Here is a 12,343-nt window from a genome sequence, read left to right on the forward strand (position 1 = left end):
TTTCACGGCAATGTCTTTGTCAGGGCTTTAGCCCCCCTCTGTCTTCGCATGAAAACTCTGAAGGGCTTGGTACCCAAACCTGATTTTTTAGTCACCTTGAGTTAACTAATGGTTTGGAATTGTGGAAGTTACCTTGAAACCTTTGGAAGCTGGCCGGTTGTTATTTACTTAGCAGGATATAACTGATATAGCTAAGGCTGTTGCAGCAGTGATCATTCAAACATCTATTGCTGTGGTAAATTTTCTTACATGATTATATTTTCTTAACATGGAAAACTGTTCTGCTTATTGATCTGCCATCTGCTAGGAGAGCATCTGAGTTACAAGCACTGGTGGGGAGTCAACCCTACCTCATTAATTAAAAGTACAGGGTTTATTTGAGAACTAACCCTTCTTTTATGCCTAAAGTGTTCACAGGGCTTATTTTAAGCCATATTGTTCATCTCCTTGTCTTCTTTCCTGAACCCAAGCATAAGGAAGAAAGATTTGTCACATTCTAAATGTTCACATGCAGCTCAGATACTTCTTTGACAAGACTCAAGGTTTCAGGAAAACTGATCAGCTCTTTGTTTCTTTTGAAGGTAAGAGCAAAGAAGAAGCAGTGTCAAAGCAGACAATTTCCAGGTGGTTGTCTCATGCTGTTGTCTTTTGTTATACTCACAATGATAAGCCACCGCCAGAGTTAGGACCCATTCCATAATGGCTTTGGTTTCTTGGGTGGCTTTCTGGAAATGGGTGAACTGTAGAAGTATTCTAGAGGAAGCAATGTGGTGTGCTTGTACATGCTTTTACAAAACATTACAAACTGGATTCCTTTTCAAGGTCCAGAGCAGACTTTGCTGGGACCATTCTCCAGGGGGCTCCTCAAGTTTTAGCGTATTGGCTTCTCCCTTTTTTAGTTTTCTAAGCTGTGGTAATCTACCCATATAACTTAGGCTACTGCAACAGTGATCTGTGTTTTGAATATAGTACAACCATGTTAGTAAACTTACCAAAACAGTAGATTTTCTATTGGCTCACTGTTGCAGTAGCTTCCCATCCCTCCAGCACACTTATTTTGGCTGTTGCCAGGGTGTGGATGTATGCACCCTTTTGTATATAGTTTACTGCTCAATTGTTTTCTAGCATTGTCTTTCAGGGCTCTTGCCTCTCTTCCAAGGCAAAAAATAATAACTGTGATAATTTGCTCTCCAGCTATCTTTATATGGACCCCCACTCAAGCTCCTGACAGACGGAGCATATAGAAGACACACTTAAGGTTTGATAATTCTGGCCTGTCATGAGGTATAGGACCCATAAAACCTAGACTACTGATACAGTGATCTATTAGAACGTGGAATGTTATGTTAAGTTTACTTACACAATAGTACCTTGTTACAAAAATGTAATTTCCATCCATTTTTGGGATACTTTCTGGACAGCTGCCTCCTGGTGGCATAACTGTCTCCAGAGAACATTTCCTTTTACCATCTGTGACTACAGCAAGAGAGTTCCTCAAAATAGGCTACATGACATCAGCTATCCCCATGGTTCCTTTAGTCAGACTTCACATGGGGAATATTTAATGGTTTCTCGTATCTGTTTGGTCCCAGCACACATATCCTGTATCGTTTCCTTGTCATAATCAAAAAAGACCTCCTATGGTGTACAAGTTAATTTCAGTTAATTCCAGATCTCCCTCTTTCTCCTCCCATTTCAAGTCAATCCATCACTACTGACACCTCAGACTTTATCTGGGGAGCAGTTTTCTAATAATATCAGGATTCAGGAGATTTGGAGTCCCCACTTCAGGATAAAGCAAATCAACATCAAAGATATGGTGACCCTGCAAAAGGCATTAATATCCTTGAATCAGCTATGGATTTCATGACCACTGTTAGTAATAGCTAACAATACTACAGTGATGTGCTACATAAACAAGTTCGAACGAGGTCTTACCCCTTGCACAGACTAGCCATGATTGTCTTGGAGATGGCAATTCACATTCCATCAGAGAAGAACACTATTGCAGACTCCCTGAAGAGATACAGGACAAGCCCTTGGGAACTGATTTGACACCCAGAGGTCTTTCTGGGGATTGCCCATCTGTGGGGAACTGCGTAAGTAGATATGTTTGCCTCCATTCACAACAGACAATTGCAGAAATTCTGTATCAGGATTCCTTGCAAGCAGGCCTAGAACTCAGATACATTTTTTCCCATGGGCAGGAATGTTCCTGTACGCCTTGCCCTCTTCTTCTTCTTCTTCTGATTTCCAGAGTCTTACTAAATATCAAAAATGGCTCTTTAAAGATCCTGCTGGTAATTCTTGTTTGGCCTAGACAACACTGGTTCTCCCTTCTCACATAACTAGCCAGGTAGCAATTACTAAAAGCTTTCTCGAGAATGGACCTGCTGACACAGGACAAGGAATCTGTCATTCACCCCAACATTCTGAACCTACACCCAGCTGTTTGGGAGATAGGTTTTTGATCCCATTTAGACACCTCTTTACAGAGTATGTGCAATAGGAGGCTAGAAGACCTAACAGAAAATCATTTTTAGCCAAATGGAAGAGATTTTCTACTTGGTGCTGTAGTAGAGAGCAGGACCAACCCAGGCGGGTACTATAATGGTTCTTTAATACCTGTGTGAATTGTTCAAATCTGGCCTGCCTTACTCTTCTGTTAAGGTGTATCTTTCAGCTATTTCTGCTTGTCTACCATTAGATCCCTCCTTTCTTCTTTGTTTCAAGTCAAGTAGTTCTTGAAAGGGGGTTTACTTATTTGACCACCTAATACAGGTTGGTCCTTCCTGAGATCTTAACTTTGCACTGGAGAAGCTAACTTTATCTCCATTTAAACCTAAAACAAGCTCTTACCCTAAAACTTATTATTTAGAAGCTAATTGTTCTTGTTGCTCTGATTTCAGATGGACAGGTATCTGAGCTGCAAGCCTTCATGTCTTTTGAGCCTTTTTTCCATAATGATATGGTAACTCATAGAGCTAATCCCGCTTCCATGTCCAAATTTGTTTAAGAGTTTAGTTTAAATCACTTTGATCATCATCTTTTTTTTCCAGTCTAAAAACAGAGGAGAAAAAAATTGCATTTCCTAGATGTCTAAAGACAACTTAGATACTACCAGGACAAGACAAAAGATATCAGATTATCAGACTATCTCTTTATGTCCTTTGAAGGTTAGAAAAAGGGCAGCAAGTAACCAAGCAAACCATATCCAGATAGTTATCTCAGGTTATTCTTTTCTGATAATTTTGCCTAGGGAAAACCCTCTGAATGTCAAGGCATATTCTACTAGAGCTGTGGCTGCTTCCAGGCTTTTATTGAAATTGGTGGACTCTGAAACTATTCTAGAAATAGTAACTTGGTCCTTTGTGCACAGTTTCAATAAACACTACAAAACTGACTCTTTTCCAGGACCAGAACAGAATTTGTTAGATATGTTCTCTATGGGCTTCTAGGATCTGGTCTGCTTCATCCACCCTGTCTAAGCTTTGGCAATCATCCCATATAGCTTTATGGTAATGCAACAGTGATCTAATGATGGTTATAGTACAGTCATGTAGGTAAATGTTCCATAGCAGTAGATGGCCCGAATAGAATACTGTTACAGTACTAACAAGCTCCCTTGATCCCCATATTTTTACTTTGCTATTTACCCCTAGCCAAGGTGAGGTTCCAGTCATCTCTGTCCCCTTGTTTCTGGCATGACATAAGTTGACACAGTTTGAGATATCAGGATATCACATATCTTTTGGCTGCAGACTGTTATAGAGACAAGAAAGCTCTGAAATTTGATGCCCATACATCCTGCTGATATATATATACATAAAAACTGCAGTATTCTGGATGGATATCTAATATCTTTGGCAGGATACATCCCATATAGCTTTTTGCTACTGCAACAGTGATCTATTCAAACATCTACTGTTATGGTAAGTTTACTTAAACAACTGTACTTTCTTTGTCACAGTTTTCTTTCCTAGGTAAACACCTGATCATTGTAAGTCTATGAACCATACCAAACATCATCTGGATTGAGTATGTCACTTTCTCAGACAACCCCCCCCCCCCCCCACCATTTATTGGATTTTGTATGTAACATCTCTAAATAGTGTTTCTGTGTATTTCCTAGGATTTATTGTTTTTGCCTTAACCTGGTGCTCTTTTATTATTTGCTTTATAAAGATAATATCAGGAAAGGCTCCTAAACAAAAAGCTGCATGTTTCAAGGGCAGTCTAAACTGTGCAGTTTTTGTTACTCTCGGTAGTATAGCAGTTGCATGAAATTTTCATACTCGCATAACAATATTTTTAAATGTAACTGAGTTTTTAAGAAAAAATGCCTAAAAAAACACTGCTGTTTTAAAAAACTAATTATGACAACAGGATTGATAGAGTAGCTACTTAATATCTTTCTTTCTTCTTTCTTTGTAGCCATTACTATTTAACAAATATCTATATGATCCTGTATCTGATTCACAAACTTGCACCCTCTTTGGACAGTCGCTATGGGAAGGCAATACAGAAACTAATGGTACAGTTGAGTGACACAGAAATGGTGAGTTTGTATGCAGACTAATAGCCAACTCTCATTAACATCCAGCATGAAAAAGGACAACTGACAGCCAGTACTAGTACTTCATTGTAATTTTATTTACATCATTGTCATTGGCGCAGTTTGGTTTGTTGTGATGGACTTCAGAAGCCATTTTTATCAGTTCATTCATTTTTTGAAAGCAACAATTTCAACCACAGCACCATGTAAAATGACTATATGCAGGTTATTGCATCTTCTGAAATGTCCTTTAAGCAGCTCATTTTTATTTATTATGTGAGCTTACAAATACTAACTTGTATTTATGGAAGGCAAAGAGTATTGATTTCTTTAACAACCACTGAGAAATACATAAATCTGATGTTGTTAATCTTCATTCATTCCTTACTGATGGGTTATCGGTTCAGTCCTCGGAACTGAGCCAGCCAAATATCAAGCTCACGTCAGCCAAAAATCTCAAGCCAAGGTCCTACCCAGAATGCTCCGCTCCCTGTTATCTCAGATCTCATTTGCTGCATTGCTGTACAGCCGTGTCAAGCCACTCTCTTCAGCTGTCTATTTTTTTTGAAAGATTTATACATCGTTCTTACTTTAAAGTTTTTCATACAGTTTCTACTAATATTTTCCTACCCCATCGTATACTTAAGACTCTCTCCCTTTGGTCTTTTTCCCTTTATTACCCTTTTCTTACCTTTGAGGTAATTCTTTATTACCATCATTGGTAATCCTTCCTTTTTTCTTCTTACCCCTTTGGGTAGCCTTTCCTCTTCTTTTTGGTACTGTTCATCTCCACATCATTATGTCAGAAAAGAAAAATAGTGTTGGTTTTAAGCAGTATATAAGGATTGCGGCCGTAAGTTACCCCTTTCCAATGGCCATGACTTATGTGTCTACTGTCTGAATGTCTTCCACCTTACTGTGGATCCCCCATGTGGGATTTGTAGAAATTTTTTAAGCAGGACTCTTAACGAGAGAAAGAATAAATTGATATTGAAAGGTCTTCTCAAATCTCCTTTCTGTGAGGCTATTTCTGGGTCAGAGGGCTCACCTCCTCCTGCTAAACCCCGTAAGAGGCATTCTTCCTCTTCCTCATTGAGGTTGCTCCCTTCTTCTCCCACTGGAGATCATGGGGAGTCAACTCATAAGAAGGTGAAATTGATTACTACTTCAGCGCTGCCACCTGTGACCCTGTTGGCTCTAGGCTTGGCACCACCCCAAATGATTCTGGCTCTAGCCATGTCTTCCTTATCGAAACCGGCACCAGAGTTCCCAGTGCAGATGATTATGGCTCCGACAGTTCCATCACTGCCCTTACCGGCACCGTCCAAGCAGTCCCTTTCGGCTCAGAGTATCACGTTACTGTTCTCCATGGCGCAGACACTTTCGGCACTGACATGTTCTTCAGTGCAGTCCTTCTTGGCACTGTCCTTGTTACCAGTGCAGACACTTTCCTCGATGGCACTGTATCCATTGGGGCAAACATTTACCTTTACGGTGCAGACAACTTCAATTTCTATGGCGCTGACATTGGCACAGACTGCTTCCACACTGTTTTCTTCAGTGCAGACATCCTCGGTTTTCTGCACCTCTCGAATTAGCAAGGACCAAGTACTCGCCTTCCTTGGATCCATTCATTGGTAGCCAATATAGTCCTTTTCTAGAAAGGCCAGAATTGCCATCAGGTCTCTCTATGAGGTCAACCAGGAGCCTCTCTGAGCAAGATGTGTTGTGGCTTGTTGACTAGTTGCGTGTGGTCAGAGGTGTCTCTCACCTGACGAAGTCCACGTTCTCTCCTTCAGGTAAATGTATATCTCCTCAAACTCCAACGTACACTCCTTCTTCGACTTCCACCCAAGTATCAAAGCCTATTACTCCGACAGCAGCTTCCCTTGCATAGACTCCAGTAGTGGATCTCACTTTGGAACCGGAGTCGTCTTTGTGGCGCTCGGTGCACTAGGCATCAGTCTTTTCTCAGGCAAGTGGCTGTGCCGTGGGGGAGGGCATTCCTGGTTCCACGCTGATTTTTTTCTATGGCACTCTCCAGGAATCTTCCCTGTCTTACAGTTCACAGTCTTCTTGAGACTCCTGGTCTGGGGGTTGGCTCGGCGAGGCGGGGTGTGACCCCGGTTCCGGGCTCCCATCCCTCCTTGGGTTGGCTGGCCTTCCAGGCCATGGAGTGGGCGCTTGCCTCCACTGGCAAAGCCCACATGTCAGAGTCCTGTCCCCCCTCTGTGCTGCAACTGTCACAAGCCACAACCACTGGACACCGGGCACAAAGGCCACAGGTTTCTCCCCCTCAGGAGACCCCCTCTTTGCAGTCTTCCCCAGAACCTCCCACTGAGGAAGTACCTCGCAAAGCTTCATGCAAGAGGAAGCACATGGACTCCACTGAGGAGTCGTTGACTAAAGATACGGGTTTTGATGATGGGGAAGGGTCCCCACGGATACTCTCTGATGAGGTGTCCTTTGGTGACATCCTCAAGATTCATAGACAGAGGGGTGACTGGAAGTCCCTCTAATCCTTCCTCTGAAGAATCCGTATTCCTGCAGGCCTTTTGTGCCTGGCCCCCTACCTCCTGGGTCACCCTGTTGGCCAATGAGCTCATCCAGGTCATCATCCAGCTCACATGGAAGGCTCCTGACATCCTGGAAGCGATACCCTGCAACTAAGAAGGATTTGGCAGAAGAGAGCCAAACTGTCCATTTGCCCAAGAAGGAGTCCTGGGCGATAGACAGACTAGGGAAGCATGTCTTTGCTTCATCGACCTTCGCCATAAGTTCTTTGAACTATTTGGCACACTTTACCAGGCTTCAGAGGGATCCTATCAACCAACTCTCTAAAACCTTGGCAGGAACTGTTTCTGACAATGTCTGTGACAATGTGGCTTCTCAGATAGCCACCCTAGAGTCCATTTCCAATTCTTCCATGCGTCTTATTTCTCACTCAATGGAAGGAGCGGCTAGAGCGGCAGGCGCGGGATATAGTCACCAGACGACATGCCTGGATGCGACTTTGTGACTTTGCAGACTCCTTTAAGGCTTCCTTCATGAATGCCTCAATCGAGGCCACTTCTTTGTTTGGCCCTAAAGTGAAAGATACGCTGGCAAGGTGTGAACAAGATGGCAAGACCCTATCTGCCATTGGTATCAGACACTCCACTCCTTAACAATTCTACTCCAGAAATTAGAGGAGTGGGAAGATGTGGCATAGGAAATCACAGGGCTCTTTCTGTGACACACGTGCTGGGTTCTCCCCTAGAGGCAGAGGGGGAAACTCCAATGGAAGACACCCCTTTCAGGGCAGAGGAAGTCTGCGAAACCAGGGTTCCAGAGATTCATTCTCTGACCAACCCTATCAGCACTCCTGAAGCAATGCCCGACTGCTTATCTCTGGAAGTGGTCGGGGGTCATTTTTCCTTGTACCCTGCTGCCTGGCGAAATATAACTACTGACTTTTGGGTACAGTGGATAAAATCCAGAGGTTATTGCATCCCCTTCCTTCTTTGTCCTGTCTCATGCAGAGTATTACCAGACATTCCACCCAGTCAAAGGGAAGTAGCAGCACTCAAAATCCAAAAGCTGCTAGAAAAAAAAGAGTCATCCAGACCAGATAGGATCCATGTTTTTACTCTAGATTCTTTTTAGTGCCCATAAAGACAGGGGGCTGGAGACCCATTCTGAATTTCAGCACACTGAACAAATTTGTAAAAACAGAGAAATTCTGGATGGTCACGGTTCAGTCTATCCTTCCTCTCCGGGAAGAAGACGATTGGATGTGCTCTGTAGATCTTATTACCACATAAAAATGGACAAATGCTCAAGAAGATACCTCCGCTTCTGCATAGGAGCCAGTCAATACCAATTCTGAGCTCTGCCCTTCGGTCTCTCGACAGCCCCCAGAGTGTTCACCAAATGCATGGCAATGGTTATCGCTCACTTGCGACTTCAAGTATTCCAGGCATTTCCAAATCTAGACAACTGGCTCCTCACTGCCCCCACCAAGCATCTACTGGAAGAAAACCTGCACTACACTCTCCTCACAGCACAAAGCCTGGAAATCACTATAAACTGGGAGAAGTCCAACATGACCTCAGCTCAGTCTCTGGAATTCATAGGGGTTCTGTTGCACACGAGAAATTGCACAGCATCTCTTCCGGACCACAGGCTTCAAAGAATAAGGCAACAGGTTCAACCGCTGCTAAGTCACCACAAGTCTCAACCTCGATCTATACTCCAACTCTTGGGGTTAATGGCAGCCTCTATCACCATTGTTCCTGTAGCCAGATTCCACATGAGGCTCCTTCACTGGTTACTTCTCACTCAGTGGTACCCTCTACAACATCCTTTGTCTTTTCAGATAAGTGTAACTCAGAGATTTACTCTGGTGGACATCCTGAAATCCCCAACAGTGGTCTCGCCCCTTCAGCTCCCATCAACCGAAAGCCACGGTGACCACAGACACCTCCCTGATGGGGTGGGGGACTATGTCAGGGAACTTGGTCCAAGGCACATGATCCGAGACAGAGGCCCTTTTGCATATCAATTTCCTGGAACTGAGGGCAGTGCTATTAGCATTGCAAGCATTTCATTCCATCCTTCCATCAGGGAATATTGCGATCCAATCAAACAACATGTCTGTGGTCTGGTACATCAACAAGCAAGAGAGCATCAGATCTTACCTGTTATGCCAAGATGTCTTGAGAATATGGCATTGGGCGATAGCTTCCAACCACTTTCTAATTGCAACACACATTCCCGGGATCTCCAACGTGATAGCGGTCAAATTGAGCAGGTGAATTCTGCAGCCTCACGAGTGGTCCCTCAGTCCTATGATAGCGGCAAGAATCTTTAGCTGCTGGGGCCAGCCTTGCTGAAACCTATTTATCTCCCCAACCAACTACAAGTGCAGCAACTATTTTGCCCTGATCCCCCTCAGGGAAAGTCAACAAGAGACACTCTAGTCCACGCTTGGCCCTTGGGTCTGCTTTATGCTTATCCTCCTCTTCCCCTCATCATGCATGTTGGTTGCAGCGGCCACAAAGAAGGAACTAGCACAGGAAGCCTTTCACACAGTCCTCCCTCTTGGATTGATTGCAATTCAGTCAGACAACATGTCGGTTGTCTGGTATATCAACAAGCAGGGGGGAACCAGATCCTACCCCCTATGTCATGAGACCATGAGAGTGTGGGAATGGGCGAATTCCACCAGTCGGTTTCTGATAGCAATGCACATCCTGGGGTGTTCCAACATTTTAGCGGACAGATTGAATCAGGCCATTCTGATGCCTTACGAGTTGTCTCTGAAACAGTCAGTGGCAGAGGAGATCTTCCTTGCATGGGGTCAGCCTTGCTGCGATCTCTTCTCATCGCCTTCCAACATGAAGTGCAGCGAGTTCTTCGCTCTGATTTCCTCACCAAGGGAAGTCCCCAGAGACACTCTAGTCCATGCTTGGCCCCCCGTGCTTTTATATGCTTATCCACCATTGCCACTCATTCCAAAGTTTCTTCAGAAAGCTTTCCGACTACGGTACAAAATGATCCTCATTGTCCCATTCTGGCCTCGTCAGGTTTGGTTCCCATTCTTTTGGTCTCATCTTTTAGCTCCCCCGTGGGTTCTGGATCCCTGCCCGGATTTAATCTCCCATCCGTCGGGGGCACGTCTACCCGATCTGGGCAGCTTCAAGCTGACAGCCTGGTTGCTCCAGTTTCATTAATTGCCAGGACTCCCTGTGTTTCATCCCCAGTAAAATCCATTCTGGTGGCTTCTCTTAAAGACTCCACTAGGAAACTTTATTGCAGTAAATGGAAGTGCTTTTCCATTTGGGCTTTACAGAGAAAAATAGATCCCTTTACAGCCCCTGTTCCAGCGATGTTGGATTTCCTGTCTGGTATCGTTCAGCAAGGAGCTAGTTCCTCCACAGTGAAAGTACAATTGGCAGCCATTTCCAGTTTTCACATTGGTGAAGACAACATTGCCTTAGCCTCCTCTCGGCTGTGTAAGGCTTTTCTTAAAGGTACTTTTCTGTTACGGCCACCTGTCAAGGATTCAGTGCCTCCTTGGGACCTTACTTTTGTTTTACAGGCATTGGTGGCTCCTCTTTCGAACCTGCAGCTTCGGTGGACTTGAACTTTTTGTCCTGGAAGACCTCTTTCCTAGTCGCCATTACATCTGCTAGGATGGTTTCTGAGCTTCAAGCTCTGTCTGCCGTGCCTCCATATTTGGTCTTCTATAAGGATAGGGTCTCCCTCCATACTAACCCTTCCTTCTTACCTAAAGTGGCATCTGAAGCAAACATAAACCAGTCCATTAATCTGCCCGTTTTCTTTCAAAAGTTACATTGGCTTCATGGTTGAGAAATTGTGTTACATTTATCTACAACAAAAACAACATCACTTTGCCTTACAGAGTAAAAGCACATTCTACAGGATCTGTGGCAACTTCAGCAGCTTTCCATGATAAGGCTTCCCTCACTGATATTTGCTCAGCTGCGACTTGGGCCAAACCTCATACCTTTATTCTTCATTACAAATTGGACTTGGCCTCTAGAGGTAGAGCTTCTTTTGGCTCCATGGTGCTCTGGGATGTCCTTCCATGAGGGCCACCCGGGGATACAGGTAGCTGGGGACTCTGTCCCATCAATAAGGAATGAATGAAGATTAGCAGCATCGGATAAAGAAGTTATGCCTTACTATAATGTTCCACCTGTGTTGTTGACCTTCGTTCATTCATTACTTCGCACCCTCCGTCCCCCTCTGGAGGTTCCTGGTTGATCTCATATACTCCTTTATTGTAGTTCTGTTTTGTCCAGAGGTAGCCATTACTTTTATCTGTCAACTTGCTAACTCGATCTGAGGTAACAGGGAGCAGAGCATTCTGGGTAGGACCTTGGCTCGAGAGTTTTTGGCTGACACAAGCTTGATATTTGGTCAGCTCAGTTCCAAGGACGGAACTGATAACCCATCAGTAATGAATGAACGAAGATCAACAACACAGATGGAACGTTATGGTAAGACATAGCTTCTTTTTTTTTAGATTTACCATATAAAACAAAAAACAATTTACAGATACACAAATTATATAGAGCACCGGATATTTAGTTATGTAAAATTACATTACCTTTGTTGGTCACAATAATGACTCCCCTGACCTGTTGGGAGGAGAAAAACTGTTTATACTATTCATCCCATCTGTACAGTCCAACCTTTGGGTCCTTGAGCTGTTTGTTGGATCCAAACTAGCAAAATTAGTGCTCCAGCCTTGAGCTGCTTTAAAATTTCCCTACCCGTAATGCATCTGTAAGTAAAGCTGCTGCAGATCTTATTTGCTGCCTCAGCATTCATAGTCATGAAAGCTTCAGCTAAATGCTCCATCTCATTTCTCTAGAAATTTTTTATAGAATTTAGACTTTAGATTTAGTCATTGCAGTATTAGTTTTACTGTTTAATCTTTGATTGAGCTCTGGTAAATTCAGTTTTTTAACTTTATCAGGCTTTCTCATTGCATGGGCAATTAGATGCACAATTTTCCCCTTGTGAATGTAAAAAAACACTTTTATGTATAGATTCTAGCTTTTTTCTTATAGGTACACTCTTGTTAATTAGGTGTTGTTTTTGTTGATGATGTTCCTCAGTATTATCACTGCTGGGTAGCCTAAATTATTTTGGGATCAGATCCTACAAAGGATATTATAGCCAGACAGACAGCTTCCAAAGCTTTGGGGCATCTTCCACATGCCTAAACTGTTAGTCAGCTCATGATGAGATGAATTAAAGTCAGATTTGGGTGCC

The 12,343-nt window shown here is 43.4% G+C and overlaps 1 protein-coding gene across 1 annotated transcript in view; it reads left to right on the plus strand.

The window, feature by feature from the left end:
• The first annotated feature begins 4,440 nt into the window (after positions 1-4,440).
• LOC122808703 (endothelin-converting enzyme 1-like) overlaps positions 4,441-12,343 on the plus strand; it is a 1,298,251-nt gene continuing 1,290,348 nt past the window's right edge. Inside the window, exon 1 of the mRNA XM_044079690.1 lies at positions 4,441-4,558. Coding sequence (XP_043935625.1) covers positions 4,460-4,558 — 99 coding nt within the window. The 5' untranslated portion in view covers positions 4,441-4,459. The remainder of the gene's footprint in view (positions 4,559-12,343) is intronic.

This window comes from Protopterus annectens, chromosome 8.part0, assembly GCF_019279795.1.
Source record: "Protopterus annectens isolate FY-2018-M chromosome 8.part0, PAN1.0, whole genome shotgun sequence".
NCBI classification, from domain to species: Eukaryota; Metazoa; Chordata; order Ceratodontiformes; family Protopteridae; genus Protopterus; species Protopterus annectens.